We start from the raw sequence: 22,476 nt of genomic DNA, 5'->3' as shown, positions 1-22,476 counted from the left end.
CGTGGGCAGAGAAAAAAGGAATTACTCACATACCGTTGTTACAGGAAAGAAAGCTAAATTGAGACTTCATACTTAATGATTATCTTTTTTTACTCATGATCTCGAGGCACGGGCACATATGGACAGAAACAATTTATTTGACAATACAAACGAACTACTATTCATTAAATGTCGACTATACAAACGAACTAAATCTAGCAGTCGAGAACAGTAGTTTATCTACCCCGCGCATGCGCACTTCACGTCTACATTTGCCAGGACAGCGGTAAGCAAGCTCTGTTGACAATGTTTCAATAAAAACCTTTACTACGTCAGTTATTGTGGACATTTAAAGTGCAATTGTTGATAGAGTTTATTATATTTGCTGTATTTTTTTAATTGTTTTTAAAACACTGGCCGTTTACCGTTAACTGACAGACGGCGTACTTTACTTCGGGCCTCGCTTTGGAAAACAAATCCAGCACGAGGCTAATCTAGCAACAAAGCTAACAACGTTCTAATGCTAAGCGTTAGCAAGCTTTGTATAGCTACTAGTGTTTTATCTGTCGTACAGTAGCCATGCTGCGCTTTAATGCAACAATGTTGACCAAGCCATAATAAATACACGTTAACTTGGATAAAAGGCGAATTAGTTTACCACAACAGTAACGACAATGGCTGGGTAGACAGACGCATATGTTAACTTGTTAGCTGCCTGAGCTAGCCCACTGTCAGTTAAAGCTGCTAACGTTAGCCACACTGCTGTTGAGCCTGCCGAGGTTGCTGTGTAAGCAGTTACTAATCTACGGAACATTGCTGAAATCACGGTTACCGTTAACATGTGTTGATAGTACGTGTGTTTTCGAATAAATAATTTGTCTTCTCGGGGTACTAGCTTAAAGTCCCATCGCTCCCTTTTAATTGCTTATTTCGTGTCATGCTAATGGCGTTAACATATTGTTGAACAATCATAGGGACTCGATACTCTAACGGGTACCCAATGACCTTTACTAAAGATAATCTATAGTTAGAGGTTGTGACTCGTCCAGTCGGTGTAAACAACACAATAGACGTTTCGTTCATACGTAATGGAACATGTGTTTTTGTCCAACGCTTCTCATCCAGCTATGGTGCTACATTGAACGTTGTTTTCGAGCCTATTGTTGCTTTGCTGGCTTCTTTGTCTGCTAATGCACACGTCTCTCTGTACAACCTAAGTTACTGCGTTGCAAAGTAAACGGTGGCAGCTTATGGGCAATCCAAATTAGCTGCTTGGGATTCATGTACTTTTAATTTTGCACTGATTTATGGGGATACAGTTTCAAGTTTGTCAATTAAACACAACCGTGTGTCATCTTTCATACCCCAAATGTATTTCACTGTGTTACTTTAATTTCATTTTATGTTATTTTTTTCTTTGGTTATGGTTCTAGTGACAAGCATTGGCCTGGTGAAGAGAGACTGCCCTTAACGTGAGTGAGTCATGGCCCAGTTCGGGGGACAGAAGAACCCGCCGTGGGCGACTCAATTTGCTGCCACAGCGGTGTCCCAGACGGGCCACTCAGGACCGTCCCTTGACCTCAATAGCCTGCATTGTGAGTGTAGCAAACCAGAGGGTCTGGACAGTTTAATCCCCTCCCTCACAGTTACACAAATATTTAATGTCATCTTTTGATTATTTGGAGTTATTTGCCCCATCCTATTTCTACACCAACCTTGCCCATTCATTGTGATTTTCCACACTTCTCTGAATCTAGGGCCTTGTTTTACCTGTTTGCAGCTCTTGGTGTGCAGCAGCCATCTCTTCTGGGTGCATCCCCATCTGTTTACTCTCAACAGTCAGCCATGGCTGCAGCCTCTCTCAGTAACCAATCTGCTGCAAACTATCAGCTGTCTCAGCAAACTGCTGCCTTGCAGCAGCAGGCTGCAGCAGCTGCCGCAGCCGCACTACAGCAGGTCAGTCACAGCGATGCAGTCCTATGCACACTCAGCAATCTATGCTCCAGGCTGTGGTCACATCTAAAGCTGTTCTTCATTGTAATAAACCATTATCTCTCCTATGTTCTTTGTAATGTATATAGTCTCAGCTCAATACAGCCCTCCAGCAGTATCAGCAGCAGCAGCAGCAGCAACAACAACAGCAACAACAACAACAACAACAACAACAACAGCAGCAGCAGCAACAACAGCAGCAGCAGCAGCAACAACAACAGCAACAGCAGCAACCCCCTCCACAGCAACTGTACAATGTACCTCATCAGGTGAAACAAATAGAAAAAAATGGGCTGATTTTGCTTTGTTGCATTTTGGAAAGTCCTCTGCTCATACTTGCCTTGGATAATATATGTTGGTTGGTTTAGACTAGACAACATAAATGACATGGACATTTTTTTATATGGCCATCGTAGTTGAAAAGGAGGTATGAGGGAAGGGGAATTAATTTGGTTGCAATTTGAAACCTCACCACAAGATGCTGCTAAATCCTACACACTGGTCATTTAAGTGTTGGGGAAATAATCGCAGGTTAGGTCATAGAGCAGTAAATAAAAAATGCCCTAAGCTTTGATCTGTCTGTAGGTAAAATCCCTTTGCACTTCTTTAAATTGGGATTAAATTGACTTCTGGAATCTATCTTTTCCTTGAGTTCTTTATATTTCTTTTTTATTGGTGAATCAATGTGACAAAAAAAAAATACATGTAGTGACACAAACATGGAAAACAGACATAAAGATAGACATACAGGCAATAACATAAAGCGTTACAGGGACATAGTTAATGAATTAAGAGTCCGGGAGTTTGGATTACAATTGGATTGAGTTACGTGGGGGGGGGGTTTGAATAAGAGGCAACAGTATATGTCTGAGTAGTCTGAGACCCCCATCCCTTCATTTTATTCCTCAGATTTCTTAACATAGCCATTCATCCTGAGGCAGATCATGGGAATGTGCTTGATAATTTGAAACGACTGCGTATACATAGCACTTAATGCAGGGGTGTCAAACATACAGCCCGCGAATCCGCCAGATAAAAAAAAAAAAAAAAAAGTTAGATTTGATAATAAAAATATCCCCATAGTCGAAATTATGAGATAGATAGTCGAAGTTATGAGATAGAAAGTCATAATTATGAGATACTTATACACAGTCATAGAAGCAGCTCTTTGGCTGGTTACTGTACACTTGATATGGAAATGTATTGCGAGTACATTGAAGACTACTTTAAACGTGGCTTTACAACACATGAAATACTTCATGTGGGATTGTGCAAACGCACCCTTGAAAAGATTTTAAGCATTGAACAAAGTTATTGTAATAACTTGTGTTTGATATTTGTCTTTGATATTTTCTTTAATAGTTTGATCTTTGATAGAGTAATGTGGGTTTCTTAACCCTAAATTAAAAGGATTTAAGTTACAATAACAGAAATGTGCTTAAATATAGTTTTACATTTATATAACTGCATGTACAATATTTTAACACTTGAATAAACAATAATCAAATGCAGAGACAGTTATTTACCAATATGTTAGGATTGGTAAATACATGTACAACCGGCCCTTTGAGGGCGACCGTGATGCTGATGTGGCCCAGAGTGAAAATGAGTTTGACACCCCTGACTTAATATATCATGTCCACATCAACCATGGGCTATACAGACCTGTGATGAGAATGTGTTATTACAATGTGGGAAAATCTATAATATCAAGTCAACAAAATGTTTACTCTTGGTGTTTTCTTTTTCTTCACAGCTTCCCCAGCCTCAACAGGCACTTCTTTCTCAGGTAATGTGCAAAAACACATTTGCCATACATATCGATCTTATACATATATATTTGTATATCCATTTATACATGCATATCATGGGAATGGAGTCTATCCCAGCATGCATTGAGCGATAGGGAAGGTGTAGAAGATAAAAACAACACGCCGAGATTAGTTTAAAATCTGTTTACATCTCGGGCATTTTAAACATCTCCACAGCAGACCAGATCAAAGCATTTTAGCTTTTTTGGTTCGTGATGATTATCTTGCAGTTTTCTTCATGGTTTTGATTTGCTATCAAAATGTCTCTGTCACGGTATTTACTGATTCACATGCAACCAAAGTGTATTCATAGTAGCAGTTTTTTTTGGTTCCTTCTGTCTTTTACCTCAGCCCCCCGTCTCCTTGCCCACCAGCCTAAGTTTGTCCAACCCCCAGCAGACCGCCCAGATCACCGTGTCCTACCCAACACCACGCTCAAGTCATCAACAGCAGACGCAGCCACAGAAGCAGCGAGTCTTCACTGGCGTCGTCAACAAGCTCCATGACACATTTGGCTTTGTAGATGAAGATGTCTTCTTTCAGCTCAGGTAAAAGAGTGTTGGTGGAATGATATGTTAAATGCCTTTCTTTATTGTACGCATTACTTTGACACTGCCTTTTTCTTATGCCTTTGTCAATACCTGTTATTTGGCAGACAGTTTCTAAAGATACCCAATCCTTCTTTGACTCTGAGGTGGCTTGACTTATAGAGATGTCGTAATGCTTTGTTTTTGTGTCTTTTTAGTGCTGTAAAGGGGAAGACTCCTCAGGTGGGTGACAGGGTCCTAGTGGAAGCTGTGTACAACCCCAACATGCCCTTCAAGTGGAACGCCCAGCGCATCCAGACCTTACCTCAGCTATCAAACCAGTCGGTGAGAGAACTCAGAGGTTGCACTCAGTCCCTCATGAAGGAGAGGATAACATTGTCGGGTACATTTATACAAACTGGGGGGTTTCTGCTTGAGCTTTAATTCACGTTTTAGATTTTTGGTATTATTATAAGCACAATATCTATGTTTCCACTGCATTTCTTCATGGGATGGGTTCAAAATTGCCCTGTCTGCTCCAAAAATGTATAGACACACATTGTTTGATTATTTAATTCATAATTACTGTTTAATAATATTTAAAGGGATAGTTTTTGATATTTGAAAAAGAGATTCATTGAGGTACACAATATGTGGACTACGGTTCCAACCCCCCCCCCTAGTCCTTCAAAGATGGGAAACATTTTCTTAACTTACCGGGTGGTTGCTCTGAACTTTGTATTTGTACGCTTGCTTCAGTTAGTTTCAAGCTTTGGCTTTATTTACCACTAAACACTGAAACTCTTTCCAAAAGAGAGATCCACAGGTTCACTTTAAATCCTGGACAATTCATCGGGCTTAGTCTGACGATGGTCTTAATATATGTGTTTATCTGTAATATATATGTATACCTGTCTGTCTTTAATTGACTGTTGTGTTCTCAATCCCTCCTAGCATCAGCAACAGTCTTTACCTCAAGCTCCTCCACAGCTTGGCAGCCTTTACGCTGAGCCAGGGATGCAGCTGCGCTACTCAGACATGCACTCCGCTTTGGACAACAGACAAAATGTAACCGCCTCGCCCTGAATCACACACTCTGTTGGTCCTTCTCCCTGCTCGGTGTCTGTCTTTGACTTCTTTCCTTTGTTTCCTGGCTTTCTTGCTTAACCTGGTCCTGTTAAACTATAACTATAGTTGCATCTATTCTTCACTGTAGTTTTTGCTTCTTCTTTTAGTTTGCTGTCATTGCCAAATGGATAGAACCACAATTTTGTAGTGGTTTAACAATACATTTCTTTATTCTAAGGAACATTTAGTCACCTCACAGAGACACTGCTTTAACTACTGCTTCATTGTGCATTTAAAAAAAAAAAATGCTTTGTTGTAGACTACGGCCCCTTTACCCAGATTATATAATTGTTTGAAAAATAAACTTATGTTCCTTGGGATATTACTTTTGTTTCAGAGGTGTTTTCACACTTCTTAATATTTAAATCAGTGAATCTCTACAGGGGATAATGCGGATGACAGAAAAATATATATTAAGAGGTTGTGTTGGATTATAGTAATCTTTGGATAGAGTTTTGGTTTGAAGTACCCCTCAAATCAGTACCAATTGAATCGGTGCCTCACCAAGCAGTGAGAAATGTGTAATTGTCATAATGGTATTTGAGTTGATATTTATGAATGTGGGGGCAGTGTGGCCTTTTGGTTCCACCAGTTCTTCTTCAGCCAGAGTGCCTGATTCCATCTCTGAATTATTTTCTTTCAAGCAGCCAGTGAACATTGTGTGCAGTACATCTTGTTATATGTTGTCATTACCATTTTAAGTGAAAATTGTTTTGCGTCTGACTTCTGCTCACCTCTCCTTTTTTTTTTTTTTTTCTTGTCTCCTTTTTCTAGAGCCAGCCTCAGCCTCCTAACATGATGAAGGTAGCACCCCCCATGATGCAGTCGCTACCTCCCCCAACATTCAGTGTTCCAACCCAGCCTCCCCCTCCTTCCCTGCTGCAGGCCCAGCTGTCTGCTGCCTCCCTGGTCCCTCTCCTCCAAAACCCTCCTCAGCCTCTGCTACCACAGCCTCCACCCAAAGGTGAAATACTCTTCAGGGAGATAGAATTGATCTAGTATTGGCTTTGAAGCAGTCAGACAAGTGATGATGATCACTAGTATCTTTGCAGCTGTTTTGGCACAGCTAATCAAAGCTATGGTAAGTGATTAAACAAGCGTTATCTCCTGGTCTCTAGATGTGTTTCCAGGGGGTCTGCTTCAGCCCCCAGTGAGGCTCATGCCACAGCCGCAGCCTGTACGACGAATCGAGCCTCCACCTCGCTTCCCCAGTCGCAATGACCGAGGCCCAGAGCTCATCCTCAGGACTAAAGAAGAACGCAGGTGAGATGCTGATCGATATCACTTCAGATAATCAAATATTCGTCTCTAAAATGTGCCTTCAGCATAAGTTATTCATCCTAGTGTGTTTACTCATCAATTCTTCAGTCGGGACAGAGACCGTGAGCGCAGACGATCAAGAGAGCGCTCGCCCACACGCAAACGATCCAGAGAACGCTCTCCCAGACGGGACCGCTCACCTCGGCGGCCTCGCAGGGTGGTTCCTCGCTACACAGTCCAGTTTTCCAAGTTCAGCTTAGATGGGTGAGCGTAATCTTTTCAGTGTTTTATGCTGTCAGTTTTTCTCTGACATGGATCACTGAGGTGTTGTACCGGATGTCAACACGTCAGTGGTGTGATAGTTCACTGGTCCTAACGGTTCTCTGCGGGTTCTCCAGCTCTAGCTGTGACATGATGGAGCTGAGAAGGCGCTATCAGAGCCTCTACATTCCCAGCGACTTCTTTAATGCCGTCTTCACCTGGGTAGATGCCTTCCCTCTGACGAGACCCTTCCAGTTAAGCAACGCCTGCAACTTCCACATCTTACACAAAGAGGTGGATCCTCTAGTCAAGAATACAGCTGTGCTGGACCCTCCTGATGCCAACCACACCTACAGTGCTAAGGTATGGCTGCCAATGAGAAACGCATGGCACCAGTGTGTGTTTCATATTCGGTAAGATGCGGAGGCCAGTGGGACTGTTACCATTAGTGTTTTCACGCCAATTGATTGATCTGAGAAAGATCATCGTGCTATGTGTATTGTGTTACTTTTTTTAATGAACAATCTGTAGGAAAAATTGTTGCATTAGCAGTGGCCTCATACAGCTCTGATACAATACAGTGTAAAGATTATACTGAATGGCTATTGGGGGGGAAAAATGTAATCAAAATAGGGTTTGATTTCATAATAACTGTAATGTGGTCTCTTCATAATGCAGGTGATGCTACTGGCTAACCCCAGTCTAGAGGAGCTCTATCACAAGTCCTGTGCTCTGGCAGAGGACACCCAGGAAGTCAAAGATTCCTTCCAACATCCTGCTAGACTCGTAAAGGTACAGCACACATGTTCCATGCTTGTGCCAAGCACATTATGTAATGACCCTTTCCAATGCCGAGTACTCAGAATGTGGACGCATCCTAACTGATGTTGGCTCCCATATGTGTTGTTGGTTGTGGATCCTCAGAGGTGTGATTATTTGGACATGCCGCTGACCTTTTTGTGCTATTTCCAACCACCACACCCGTCATCCATACTGTCATTCCCTATTTCCATCTAACCGATTCTACTCTGTGGCTCTCCTTTGTGCCCGTCTGTCCTTCTACTTTAGTTTTTGGTGGGAATGAGAGGTAAAGATGAGGCCATGGCCATCGGCGGTCACTGGTCTCCCTCTCTGGACGGAGCAGACCCAGAGAAGGATCCCTCGGTTCTTATAAAGACAGCCATACGCTGTTGCAAGGCACTCACAGGCATAGATCTTAGTCTATGCACTCAGTGGTAAGAGCCGTTATTCTAATCAATATTTGTTTTTCTCATTGATTGTGTTTCTGTTTAAACCTAACAACCGGTACTAAAATCCCAAATTGAGTAACTATAATATGCTGCTTAATTTGACTACTTCTATACAAAATGTCATCCTGGACATGTTGATGGTGTGATATCTTTGTGTTTCCTTTTTTATATATTAATGATTAATGTATTGTTAATTTGCTGCTTATTATTTACTTTATTATTTATTGTGTTGTGCGGTGTTCCTTTTGGCTTTTTGTGTGTTGTCGTCTTGGCTCTCTCTCTCCGTCTCACTCTTTACACATATACAGTAAATGCATATTTCATTGTGATGAAAAACCAAACGCATGGACTGTGGCTGGAAGCAGTAGCCTGGACCAGAAGACACTACCATTACATCATTTTATTTAAATTAATTTTTCTATTCTTCCTGTTAAATATCTTACATATTTAACTGGCTTTCACTGTCCTGTTGATTCTGTCTCTCTTTGCACCGCCCTAATGTAGTGCGTTAAGTGTATCCAAGGTTAAATGCAGAACTCATCCATAATTGGCTGAAGCTATAATTGGGATGAATTTTCTGGGGGGGGGGGGGGTGATTTATTTCATGTGATTGTCTGTCAACTTTCTCAAAATGGCTGCCGTAACCTGTGACAAGAGTTGGAGCGCTGCAGACTGGGTCCATGTGTCTGTACTGTGTTGTGTGGGAGACGGCGCACTGTAATGATGTGTACAATCATTCAGTGAGCTCATGGGAGGGAGTAGCTGTAGAAGGCTCGCCTTAGCAAGGCTTGCCTTTTATACTGTGCCCTGACCAAAATGTTTCTTTCCAATGCACCTTCTTCCTTTGCGACAGGTATCGCTTTGCAGAGATTCGCTATCATCGGCCGGAGGAGACACACAAGGGGCGGACAGTCCCTGCTCATGTGGAGACAGTGGTTTTGTTTCTTCCGGATGTTTGGCATTGTCTTCCTACCCGCTCAGAGTGGGAGGTGCTGTCCCGGCGACTTCGGGAGCAGCTGGCTGAGAAGCTGTCGGCCGAGCGAAAGGAGGCGGATGGAGAACAGGCACTGAACCGCTAATCCCTCTCTTCTCATTTTCGCTTCTCACAGGAAGGCACAGGAATTACAAAAAAAACAGATTACACATCAGACACAATGCACACCTCCCCATTCACGCAGACACGCACAGGCAGATTATTGTTCCACCAAACCTCACCTAGGCGTCTTCTGTTTACTCCTCCACCTGTCCCTTCTCCTCTGCTCCAACTCCTCCATTCCTCCATCAGCACATCCACCTTCCCTCACATCCAGCAGACACATACAGTGGAAGCAGTGAGACTAGGTCGTGTTGTGTAGGCCCCGATCACAACTGATAAAACAGCTTCCAGCTTCTCAAACGCCTCCATAATTGGGTGCTAATCTGGCTGTAATCCTCCATGCTACTGGGAATTTAGTTGTGCATTATTCAAAACAATATTTGTGTAACCTGCTTTGAATGTGGGTGTTTGCCAAATTGGTTTAGCAATCATCTTGAAATAGTTCCTCAAATTTGAGCCAGTTGTGATTTTCTGACGCTGGGATCTAAAATGTTTCTCTACGCAGGAATCTGTGGAGTCAGTTGTGTGTAAATATTGTGTGTGTTGTAGAAATGTGTATTTTTTTTATATGATTTTCTACATCAATTTGATATTGTCTGACTTGGAAAAGAGAACCTCCCTAAAGTCCTGTTCTGTCTGTTCTTGTTGGCTTTTCTCATTTGGACTATATGTAGACTTTGGTTTTTCCAGGGCAGTTGGTTGGACAGATGCTCCTATCTGACGTAGGTGTATAAACCCCATAAATGACCAGTACCCCAGTCATAGACCATGGTAGGGCCGCCCTATCCTCACTCCGTTTGGAGGCCAGCTTCAGTTCACCTGATGTACCGACACTCCTTTTGGACACACCTCTCATTGATTTTTTACCTTTTTTTGTGTTCCACAGATTGATTGATTGGCTGCTGGAGGGCATTTCTGTTTGTTTTTATAAGCGCTAGAGAGCTTCCCTGTGTACGCTTCAGTAGCAGTGGTCTTAAACACAGTCGAGAGCTCACTAGGACGAGACAATGAGAGACAGATGTGACCTTGATTCTTGCACGGATCAACTTTAAAGCTCACTCAGGCCACAAGCAGTGTACTGACGGTTTGCTCTCCCACCTCCTTCTGTCTCTCTGCCTGTCTCTATCTTAATGATTTCCCGTCCAGGAGGAAGAAGAGAAGGATGACGAAGAATCAAAGGACGTTAGTGTTCCCACTCACTGGGCTAAACTTGACCCGAAATCAATGAAGGTAAGATTCAAGGAGAAAGCCTCAGCACTGATAGCGGAATGAACTTATCAGAACTATCTTTGGACCTTTTTTACAAATGTTAATTCTTATATATTGTGCATGTTGTGATTACTTCTGCTCCCGAGGTTAAACGTGCACCTCCCATGTCCTTGATTTCTCCCCTTGTAGGTAAATGACCTGCGCAAAGAGCTTGATTGTCGCTCTCTGAGCTCTAAGGGGTTAAAGTCGCAGCTGATCGCCCGTCTCACCAAGCAGCTGAAGGTGGAGGAGCAGGTGGAGGAGTCCAAGGAGCCAGAAAAACCGGAGATAAAGGCTGCTGAGGAAGAGCAGCCATCTCGCCCTGAGGAAGACAGAGAGGTACATCGGATTATATTAGATAACTTATATTTTTGGCACAACCATGGCTGTCTAAAATATGTTTGAAGCGCTCTTCTAACTGGAGTGTTCTTCTCTGTTAGGAGGAGGAGAAGAAGAGGCTGGAGGAGCTCGAGCGCCAGCGGAGAGAAAGGCGCTACGTCCTCCCCGATGAGCCCACCATCATCGTGCACCCAAACTGGGCCGCCAAGAACGGCAAGTTTGATTGCAGTGTGATGTCCCTGAGTGTGCTGTTAGACTACAGACTGGAAGACAACAAGGAGCACTCTTTTGAGGTGAGAATTACTGGTCACGTGTTCATGCTGTGTTAGAGAAGATGAAAGAAGTCTACAGTGTACGTGTGCAATAGATAAAGATGTATGAAAACCTGCTGAATGTGACCTGTTTTCTCCTACGGTTCATCATAAACTGCCCTCTGTTTCTGTCCAGGTGTCCTTATTCGCGGAGCTGTTTAACGAGATGCTACAGAGAGATTTTGGCTTCCGCATATATAAAGTCCTGGCTGCTTTTCCTACCAAAGAGGATAAGAAGGAAAAGGAGAAGAAAGTCAAGAAGGAGATGGAGAAGCGTGAAATAAAGAAGGAAAAAGAGGAGGAGACTGAAGAACCAGCCGTAAAGAAGACTAAGGAGGATGAGGAGGAGAAGAAGAAGGCAAGCCTTTCAAACCTATCTGATCTTCTCGGTCTGTCATTTGCCCCACAGACGATGTGAGTTTTAATGCAGTTGTATGACTTGTGTTTTCAGTGCGATGAAAAGGCTGTGAAGAAGGAGTCGTCTCGAGATGAAGAGGAGAACGAAGATGATTGCAGCATGGCCAATGCTGAAGAGTACGACCCCATGGAGGCTGAAGATGCAGAGGATGACGATGATGATGGTACTGCTCAATGTCTTTAAACACAACTCAGTCAATCATTTAAAGGTTTCCCACAATATGAGTTGGCCAATGATGAATCATGCACCACGCTGAACCTGTGATGGATAACGCTTCCACATTTTCTGAGGCCTTAAGAGGAGAAAAACGTAGCTTTCTTATTTTGGACATTTCAATGTTTCTTGTATTCACAGCCACACTTATTAAACACAATAGTAAATCACAAGTTGTATTGCCGCTTGTTGAACCTTGTTGAACCACTGTTGAAATTCTTCAGACAAGGATGACGACGACTCCAATGACCGAGACAGGAAAGACCGTAAGGATGACCGCAAGTCGTCAAAAGAGAGGTCCTCTAAAGACAAGGTTGGTCTGTTGGTTAATGTTGTTTATGGATGCAAATTCCTTTTTTTTATTTTTGGCCGATGGCTGACCCTTCATTAACGGTTTAAGATTAGTTCGTGCCTTGCATGCAGGGGTGCTGTGGTTGCAACAATAACCGGACGCACAAAAAGATTAAATCCATCATTTATTGCCAGCTGCAGTTTATGTGTAAAACAGGAAACTGATTCCACAGTTCATTTGTCTGTTGCGTTGCATTGTCGTGAACGCATGCATTTCACAATAAGTCTCCTAGTTTAACTACGAGGTTGTCAGCCGAGTGTCATTCTGGGAGAACGTGTGTAATGAGTATGGAGTAGTCCGCAGTGACTGTAGCAGCACAGTGTGTGTACAGTTTTATTGTCTTTGAATACATGCTAGTTCCTGCGTCTGTCTGCTTAAAATGAAGCGGATTAGGCCCGAGGATAACAACAACAGCTCTGTGTCAGGCAGGCAGCAACCTCTGCCTCTGTAAAGTGAAGCCAAGTGTCTTAAACTTGTATTCTTCCTACTGGCCATCAGGGGGAGACTCCTCTGGTTGTATGGAAGTCTATGAGAAAATGAACCCACATGTCTCACTTAATATGAGTTGGCCAATGATGAATCATGCACCACGCTGAACCTGTGATGGATAACGCTTCCACATTTTCTGAGGCCTTAAGTGGAGCAAAACATTGCTTTCTTACTTTGGACATTTAAATGTTTCTCGTATTCAGTCTGTGGTCTCAGGCTCACTTACGGTGGGCTGCCACTCCTCTGAGGTTTGCTCTGCTTTCTTTTCACTGTTTAACTGAGAGCATTAATCTGTCAAGATTCCTAATTCCGGTTAAACGGTTAATTATGAACGTATCTTTTGATTTAGGCATATGAGGAAGACGTTGATGTAGCGTAGTCATGCTGGTAGGTATAAATGTTGTCGTTGTTGTTCCACCAGGAGAAGAAGCAGATGGTCACACACAACAGGGAGCTGCTGATGGCGTTTGTCTACTTTGACCAGAGCCACTGTGGCTACTTGCTGGAGAGAGACCTGGAGGAGATCCTGTACACACTGGGACTGCACCTTTCTCGTGCTCAGGTGATCACACAGACATGACTGTTGTTACGCTCCGTTTCTGCATCTGTGCATCGCTGATACTTAATCTCTAGTCTCATCCACTGACTGCCTGTCGCATCTGTTTGCAGATAAAGAAGCTGTTGAACAAGCCGGTGGTCAGAGAGTCGTGTTACTACCGTAAACTGACAGACCGAGGGAAGGATGAACCGATTCCTTTCTTTAATGAAGCTCAGATTGAAAACCTCACAGGTGAGTGCTTCTATTACTGTTTTAATACCATTAAATATGCTGAATTTTTAAAGCTATAAAGACATTGAGCGTGTCATAACATTAAGCTACAGCTTACCCTATGGTGAAGGGCTGCTGTGGAGAGCTCTTTCCTGTTTTATGAAGTTCTCTTCTCCGTCTGTCAGGTAACCGAGGACTACTTCCTGCTCCTAAAGCTTGTGCGCCGTCTGAGGCCAGCGAGTCTGGAAATCTGATCGTGTATAACGGAGCCATGGTGGACATTGGCAGCATGATGCAGAAACTGGAGAAGAGCGAGAAAGCAAGAGAGGAAATCGAACAGAAGCTCATGGTGCAGGATGCCAAAATGGGTATGAGTTGGAATTGTGTTCTACTGTGTATGGAAATGAGTTGCAGGCTACACTCTGTGTCAGAAGTCCCTCTGGACAATGATCTGGCTCAATTTGAGCTTTGCTACAAAGACGCCCAGTCTCACTTCCTTCAATCTTCTTCCTTCTGTGAATTCTGAAATGTGGACTGGCACATTACTCACAAATGCCACATACAAAGTACCAGCTCAAACCGGTTTGATTGTAATCCTCGTCAGCTTGTTTGTGGTAGTCGGGTTACAATAGCAGGTTGTAATGATAAACATAAGGAGTCTTTCTGTTAGGTCAACACACACGGGACATTCTGACTAAACCTTTTGGTTCCTCAAAGGAATCGTCTCTGGCAGGCTTTCCTTAAACATTTATTTTTATATTGAATGTATAAATGTGAGATTCCTAAGTTTAATCGTTGACCCGTCGTTGTTCTAACTATGTGTTGTGTCTCAATCCAGATGAAGACGCGAAGGTCAAAGCTCAGGTGGAGCAAAGCAACAAGGCTTTGTCCAAGGAGCTGGAGGAGGTGAAGGGCACTCTGAGCCACACGGAGCAGACTCTAAAGGCCGCCGACAAGCAGAAGAACATCTACCTCGACCAGATTAGCAAGACGTCCGACACCTTGACGTCCACCGTCAAAGAGCTGCTGGCAGTGATGAAAAAGGTGCAGCATTGAAAGTTCAAGCTCTGTGTGGCGTTATGCAGACGTTTACAGAAGCAGCTGTGTGCGTGTGTGTTTTCTGCTCTCTCTCTCTCTTTTTCAGCGTTGCCTAGTTCATGAAATTTGATATTGCGCATAAGAGATGATGATTGAAATATTAGATATTTTTATTGGCCAATATATCACAGATATATGAGTATTGGTTTATATAACGACTGAAATAGCTGCTTGGGGCTCTTTTTAATCTGTTGTAATGACGGAGTTTGTCCAGCAGAGGGCCCTGGTGTACAATTCTGCAGCAAGCAGTGCAGTACAGCAGCTGTGTCTGCAGGGTCAGAACTGCTTTCAACACATGCATGTTAAACTATAAACCAGCACAAAAATGACAGTTGCCAACACACACATGACAACAGACACGTTACAAACGCTGTTTGAACAACTTATACCAACATATCTGTAGAGCATATCCGTTAGATTACAGCACATCTGAGAAGAGGACTGCCACAAACAGGCCGACTGATAAAAGCAAATAATTGAAATTCGGAAGTAAAAGCATAGTGTGTCTTTTGAAAGTGTGTGAGAGGGAATTACTAGAAATTCAATTGTTTTTAACTTTATTTTAAATGCAGGAGATCTACCTTTTGTGTTAATAATATTTTGCCAGTTGAATCAAATTGTTGAAAGATATTTAATCCATCAGTATTCATGCTCATATTCTTGGTCTCAAACATAACTTATTGTCCTGTGATATGCTACTTCAGAAGACTTTAAGAACAAATATTACCGGGAACGCTACAGAAACCTGCCGATGAACGCGTGATAGACGCCTCCACTGTCTTAGTGGTGCAAGACATTCAGACTGCATCTCTGCATGGCTCACCTCTCTACTGCCGCAGTCTTCTAAATTCTGACTTGTGCCATGTTAAAAGTGATGTGGAGAAGTGTGAGCATGCATTAAAAGTGGCCGCGGTTGTTATTCAGACGTGAGAGCGACGAGTTCTGCTGCCATCAGACGAACGTGAAGGTGAGAAAGGAGACGTGTTCACTGATCGTTGTCGTTTCTTTCTCAGGATCAAGAAGCAGACGAGTCTGGGGATGAAGTTACCGGCGATCACATCCGGACATCTCAAACAAATGGCGCCAATGAATGAGTGACATTTAAGATGGATGAAGCTGTAATACTGACTATCTTAAAAACTGTAAATATTCACTAAACGAGCATAATTTGACTGTTTTCTTTTGGGGACTTACTGTTTTCCACGTACATGTACGGATTCATTAATGAACTAGTGTTGATTTGAACTCGGTTTCTGCGTGCAATAGATTTGTTTCTGAGAAGTTACCTTTCTTACCTAGAATCATTTGATCTCCGGCAAAGCTTCAGATTCTAGTCGGTTAAGTTCAGTTGCTAACATTTCTTTTTGCCGTTGCTTTAGCTTCATTATGGCCGATAAAACGCTTTGTCATAGATTTAAATGCCAGTTTGTGCGAGTTATACTTTTCATAAATGTTTGTTTTTCTAATGAGCAATAATGAGGCTATTTATGTGCAAGAGAATTCATTGAAAATATATATTTAAAAGGCACTAATTTTGGATGGAAAAGGGTAACATCCGCTATTAAACAACTGTGTTCAATAACCACATTCAGTTTGTAGTTCTTCCATTTGGCTGATTTAACCGGCTCTGCTGGGTTCTTTCCACACATGGCTATGCATGGTTCCTGCTTCTCTTGGGCCTTTTTCGCTGTCTGCAACTCCTGACTGTACCCACCGACTGCTGCACTGTTTCATGTTTTACGGTGACGAGCATCCGTCTTGTTTTCTGGAAAAGAGAACCACACACGAGCCAAAAGATTAGCTCAACGAATGTGTGTTCTGTTGAAGGAATCTTTGCTGTAAAGACATGAAACGTCTTCAAATCCATCTCTGAACTCGTGTGCGTTGGTTTGGGTTGTTCTAGAAAAGAGACGCAATTACGATGGAATCTGCTCCAAAGAAGGCAATTTTATTTTTGATATTGAAAATGTGCTCTATGGATGTGTTGTGAAAGAGTAAAGTGGTCCATTTTAACACTACACTGCGTCTGCATTTTTATGTAATAGTATGACCTGCTTTTCCTGCTGTGATAGAATAGCTGCTGCCAACACGGTGTATTAATGAACCAAAAAAACTGAAACGCACAATGAACAATTAGCATATTTCAATTGATTGAAAAAGCCACTTGTGAGGACATTTGGTTCATATCCTGGAAATAATTGTTTTACAGTTAAAAAAAACTTTTACAGAAGTTGAAGATATTTACGAGGCTAATTATAGTGTTAAGTATTCTGCCATGGCACAGTTCTAAAGCATAAATCTTACCTTCTCCCTAAATGTGTTGGAGCATAGATACTCATTTTATTACATTTGTGATTTAGTTTAATGTAGTTGGCAACTGTTGAATTACTGTTGCAACACCTTACTCTGTATTTATTTATTAGATTTACTGTGTTGTACTTCCTATGAGAACACAATGTTTACAATAGTTTATCATTACACGCCATCTATCAGAAACAGTATGCCTGTGGTTGGAGACAGAGTATGGGTGTAGCCAGACACAGTTTGGACCCTTGTTATTAATGATGAACATTATTGTCGTTGAGTTTGTCTGAGGAACAGGGAGGGTCCTGCTTCACAACCTCTTGTAGATCATTTACCTTTGAAGCTTTTGTTCCCTCAGATGTCTCTCACGTCTTCTAGCCACTGGACCTTTGTGTAAAATGTAGTGCTACATGCGTTTCCTCTCCCACTCCCTTCTGCACGCTATTATACTTGTTTATTATTAATCTATCGGTGATTAGTCATTCAATTACCTCTTTTTCTTTCATAGATTTCTGAAAACATAGTAAAACAGTCAAAACTACCATCCAGATCTTCTGATTTACCTCACTGCACATACAATGTGTGTCTTGATTTATTTAATAGTATAGTTATTCTACAGTGTTTGTACCCCTGTCCATTTAAATTCACTGCCCATGTTTCAGTATTTCAGGGAGGTGCTGCAGCTGTGACATTGCCTGCTAAATTTATTTCCACCAAGAATGAGACCTAGTTCACATAAAAAAAAACTTACTTAGCAGGAAACATCTCCCAGCAGCTTGTCTTTGTCATTTCCTACAGAACAATGACTATCTGTCACCCAGTACTTTGGTTATGTGGCTGCCTTTGTCCTGGTGTCATGCTCTGAATGCTTGACAAACAAACCTCATTTGTCCCCCGAGGAACTACATGCACACTCCTCACGCCTCAAACTCCTGCAGCAGCTGTGCACGTGTGTTTGTGTGTGTGTTTGTGTGAGAAAGTGGTTTTGCACTTGGATATGCATGCATATGCGTATGCATGCACATGATATGTGTGAAATTGGACCCCACCGCAGAGAGCAGAGCAGGTAACCCCACTCCCAGGCTGAAACAGAAGGCTTTTGTGGCCCCTTCCCCGCCCCTCCTCTTTAACCCCCCCATTCCTGGTATCAAAGAGCTGCTGCACTCACAGACCGGTCTGCTGACAATCAGGCCGTTTCACTGCTGGGTCGCAGTTTCCAGGAGTGGGAGCAGACAGGGTTAGCAATAAGGGAGTTTGTTTTTGTCACTGATCACGTTGCCATTCCCCCCCCCCCCCCCTCGCTTTTCATGTAAATCAGACCTCTGAAGTCGCTGGGTGCGGTTGTGGAGCATGTATGTAGTAGTATGATGTGACACTGGTCTCATTGTTAGTTTAACAGAATCTCACCTCTGCATAGGCTCGCGGATTTGTTTAAATCCTCTTCACTCCCTCATCAGCACATTGGCAAGTCACTCATTTCCATTAACACCCTCCATCCGACGTGCATGTCAAAAGTTCAGAGTCGTAGTTGTCGTGACAAAGGCAGCTCCCTCTGCCTCACACAGCCTATAGAGTCCCAATGGGTCGGCTTTTCACAGCCTGTCAGGAGTCAGGGTTTGTTTGCTCTCTGCATTGTTTCTGGACAATCCTGCCTGTGACGGTGACACAATAAGGCACAAATGCAGATCTCAGCCCAAACAAAATAAAGTATGTTCGTGTTTTTGTGCCAAAAAGGCTACTTTTAACCTCAGAATCTAAAGTAACGGAACCCCGACTGTGTCCTTTATCTTCACAGCAGCACCAAAGCTCTGTCTTTGCTGAACTTTCTTTCAACTCAGGAGCTGAACAAGATTTATTCTTTGCTCTTTTCATCATCTGACTGCATTGTGCAGCACAGAGTTGAATTTCCTGGGCGATGAACTGCGATGGAGATAAGTCATCCAGATGACAAGTGACCCAGCTTCCCTCACACATCCAATGGGGTAAATACACTTCTTCTCACTATTTGCACATCTCTGAGTTTTGCCAGAAATCTTTCTGACCACCAAAGTCAAACAAACAAGTCAACCACCCTCTTACATGCTGTTTGATATTTTAGGTAACTGATACATGAGAGGCTCTATTGAGCATTTGCTTGTCTCCCCAGCAGGCTGCACGGGCCCCGGGTGGAGTAGAGAGAGAGGGGGGGGGGGGCCCTGTTCAGCTGGAGCTGCAGGAACTCTGTTTCCTCGGGAGCGGCGCAGCAAAGTGGTGTAGTTGTTGAGGAAACGATCCCCCTCTCAAAGGCCTTTCCCTGGGAATACTGGGTTACAGTGTGAGAAACTTCCACGGTTGTTTTTGACAGCGTGTCTCTGGGGGCGTCTGCCGGCGGGAAAGCAGGAACACCTCAACTCTGTGCAGTGCGGACCGCCGCCCCAAGACCATGAAGACCAGCAGAGCATCCACAGTCCACTGCTACAGTCTCCTCCTCAAGTGCAGTGTAAGTATGAACGATAGCGCGCTTGGATGGCTACAAAACCAGGTGGCCCATAAATGCAACTTTACACCGCTTCACATCAATTTGAAGCAAGTTTCACATTTCCCCAGTTAACAATAGTAACACAAAGCGCAGCATTCATCCGGGCTTAGCATCTACACTTTGTGGGAAAAGCAGATTGTCCCTAATTGCCATTGCATGCTGCCCTGAAGGAAAGTATGTCACTCAATAAGATAATCATACAGTGGGAACCTGACATTTCCAGTGCCAGCTTGCTATATGGAGAAACAAAACATTTCCATTGTAACATTTGCAAAGCTGGTTTTGACACAGTGCATGCAAACATGGGTCAAAACATCTGTGGAGCAACAATGCGTGCGTGTGTGTGTGTGCGTGCGTGTGTGTGTATGTGTGTGTGTGTGTGTGTTAAACATAGGTCAGGCCAGCTGGTAGGGTAACTACAAGTCGGTGGAAAGGCTGCAGGTGTGCATGGTGAGCAGGCCAAGAACTCAAACCAACTTAATTATTTCTTCATTTTTATATTCATTTTAATTTATCTCAGGACAACATGTTCTGATCTGATTAACTCTGAGTTGCTTTAGATCATCTGAGTAGATCATTTGTCTGGTGAACATGTTAACACTTACATATACAGTATGTTAGATGAGTGTGACAAACCTTTTGCATGATTTAATACTTTTAAAAAGGATGAGTCAAATACTATTTAGTGTTTTTCTTATTTTCAACAAATCCCACTAAACTAACAATGAACTGATCCCAACTGACTAGTATGAACAGTGTAGTCAAATCCTAATGTATCGTATTGCTTATGTTATTGCCCAAAATCAATCAAAAACACCTTCATCATGATTAAGTCATTTTTAAAGTTTTAGTCAATCCTACATACACGTTCTGCTATAAATAGCCTACTCACTAGGTATTCCTGTTAAGCACAGTTTTCTAAATACTACCGTGATCAGCTGTTTTAGAAAAGTATTTAGTCTTTTTTTATTTTTATTAAAGGATATATTTGTGATCTGTTTTTAAGGTTTTCGTCTTCAGTGTGAACAAATGGGCTTGGTGCAAAGAGTCACCATATTCATTCTCTTTTTAGCTCTGATTTTGGTCTCCACCAACTCCTTAGAGAAACATGTGGCCCTTTGAATATGACACAACATGTTATTAGTACTGTAAGCAAGTTACTGTCAGTTACTGTCTTTGACATACCTTGTTTCTGCCTCCTCTGCTTCCTGAACTTCTTTCTCTCTCAAAGCTCTAAAGCAACCCGGGAAGTCAACATGAAGCATTTCCTGCGTGCTTCACATCACCGTGAAGGAGGGGTCGCTGGGAACAGTGTCCTCTGTGTGTTCCTGCACGTTTTGTATTTCTCTGCGTTATAATAAGAGAACGTGTTACTTCATGTATCCTTCATGCTTCAATAATAGAAGGTCTTTTTTTCCTCCTCTAATGAAGCTCATATACGCCACTCGTCTTTGATGTCACATTACCACGGAGGCGTTCAGGCTCTGCTTCTTCAGTTCAAAGCTCTGGTCATTTAGATGCTGGTTTAATTGAGTTACAGTGGCAGCCTGGATGTTAATTTGGTGACAGGTGACACATCACAGACCGGGAGTAAGCCTTGATGTTGGTGAAGTCTGCCAATCAGCTGATGGCGTCTGATTTAAGCTGCATTTAGAGAAAAGATCCAAAGAAAGTGGTGCACATGAACAGAGTGCAAAACAATGTTGTTTCATAAGGTACAAACATGAAATGCATTTCAGGGAAAAGACAAATATCTTCTACTGATATTCCTCATTAGGTTCATATCAATCAACAAGTTGTCCATGAAATGAAACATACATTATTGATTTGTCTTTTACTTCATTTAAAAATTTGAGAATACTACAATGTGATGGGATTGAAAGTACCTTAAATGTAAGAAAATAGTGCAAAATGCCCATCATAATTTACTCAGTCCAAGGTGACGCATGCTAGCATGCTGAAATAAGATAGCGAACATGTTAAACTTTACCTGCCAAGAACAATATATATTTTGTTGAGTAAAAAGAACGTCTCTTTTTCCTTTTTTTGAAACATTACACCTGCTAAAATCAGCATGTTAACATTGTCACTGTGCTGACCTTGAATGAATTGTAATTGTTTTAGCACTACTATTTAATTAACATAAAATTAAATAACAAACAATTGTTTCATTCTGAAAGATAAACCAACCTTCTATCGCTGTATTGTTTTGTCTGCGCAGTGAGAAACCGATCACACGGGAACACAGACAAAAAGAGACTGTTATTGCTTTACGGAGGTCAGTGTTTGATGGGAGTCGGTTGCACCTGTGAACTCAGCCATGTGCACATGAATAGTGCACAAAGTGTGGAAGAAAGAGGAGACTAAACCAACCGACCCTCCTGCTCTCTCACACAACCTCAAAGTGCAGCTGTAGACATCTCTCACACGGCTGTGATCTTCAGCATGTCCGCAGGCTCTTTTGTTTGTGTGTGCATGTGTGGTTCATAAGGATGAGGGTGTAAACCATCACTCACCACCTTAACACACCACACAGTGCTCAAAGCAACTCTGAATCTCTTTCTTTTCTCTGTTGCTCCTGGTAAAAATGTCTTCAAAAAATGCTCGGAGTATAAAAGCAAACCTCTTCCTCTGAGAACTAAGTGCTTTGCTGGATTCCCTCTCTGTCCTAGACTTATTAAAACAACATGACCCAATTATAATCCAGACTTAAGTAATCATGTTTTATGGCAAAACCACCATCATTATGTTTGTCTGGCTCCCAACTGACTCTGAAGTGAGTCGCTCCTGCAGGTTTCACTTAAGATGTGCATTGACTTGTGCTCTGGAGCGCTGGAGCGTGCATTGCTGTCTTGAATGTCAATACTGCAGAGAGAGAACACATACCAGCCTGGTAGCTTCCTTTGATCTCGGCGGCGATGGCAAAGTGCAGAAATATAATGAAACCGTAATAATAGAGTAGCAGGACAGACGCCGGGACATGTTCACTCAGACATAAAGCTTAAAAAAAACTGTAACATGGATAAAAAACAGATCTTAACAAGCAGGGTTGATGATTGAATTATATTTTGGATCAGCTTCCTCGGCTCTGCATCTTAAAGGAATAGTTTCAA

The 22,476-nt window shown here is 42.5% G+C and overlaps 1 protein-coding gene across 2 annotated transcripts; it reads left to right on the top strand.

The window, feature by feature from the left end:
- Positions 1–11: 11 nt before the first annotated feature.
- On the top strand, positions 12–16,128 carry ccar1 (cell division cycle and apoptosis regulator 1). 2 transcript variants are annotated; one of them, XM_031877836.1, is made up of 26 exons: positions 12–265; positions 1,413–1,574; positions 1,760–1,935; positions 2,061–2,240; positions 3,728–3,760; positions 4,134–4,330; positions 4,528–4,654; positions 5,264–5,377; positions 6,212–6,401; positions 6,556–6,700; positions 6,806–6,961; positions 7,096–7,321; positions 7,637–7,750; positions 8,027–8,193; positions 9,062–9,272; positions 10,451–10,534; positions 10,703–10,891; positions 10,993–11,184; positions 11,339–11,560; positions 11,654–11,783; positions 12,058–12,146; positions 13,096–13,236; positions 13,344–13,464; positions 13,629–13,811; positions 14,282–14,487; positions 15,555–16,128. In XM_031877836.1, the coding sequence occupies exons 2-26, from the start codon at positions 1,463–1,465 to the stop codon at positions 15,633–15,635; spliced, it is 3,786 nt and encodes a 1,261-aa protein (XP_031733696.1). In that variant the 5' UTR covers positions 12–265; positions 1,413–1,462; the 3' UTR covers positions 15,636–16,128. The 2 variants fall into 2 exon arrangements, with proteins under 2 accessions (XP_031733696.1, XP_031733688.1); XM_031877828.1 differs by having other exon boundaries at positions 6,782–6,961.
- The last annotated feature ends 6,348 nt before the right edge of the window (positions 16,129–22,476 follow it).

Source organism: Anarrhichthys ocellatus, unplaced genomic scaffold, assembly GCF_004355925.1.
Source record: "Anarrhichthys ocellatus isolate YVR2014 unplaced genomic scaffold, GSC_Weel_1.0 scaffold3, whole genome shotgun sequence".
Taxonomy (NCBI): Eukaryota; Metazoa; Chordata; class Actinopteri; order Perciformes; family Anarhichadidae; genus Anarrhichthys; species Anarrhichthys ocellatus.
The sequence above is the reverse complement of the archived record's forward strand: the minus strand, read 5'-3'. Positions and strand labels throughout refer to the sequence as shown.

Bases quoted from the DNA above. Each gene is read 5' to 3' on its own strand.
- ccar1 (XM_031877828.1), top strand. From the start codon at position 1,463: ATGGCCCAGTTCGGGGGACAGAAGAACCCGCCGTGGGCGACTCAATTT. The intron at 4,655-5,263 runs GTGAGAGAACTC...AATCCCTCCTAG, and splicing joins CTCAGCTATCAAACCAGTCG to CATCAGCAACAGTCTTTACC. The intron at 8,194-9,061 runs GTAAGAGCCGTT...CCTTTGCGACAG, and splicing joins CTTAGTCTATGCACTCAGTG to GTATCGCTTTGCAGAGATTC.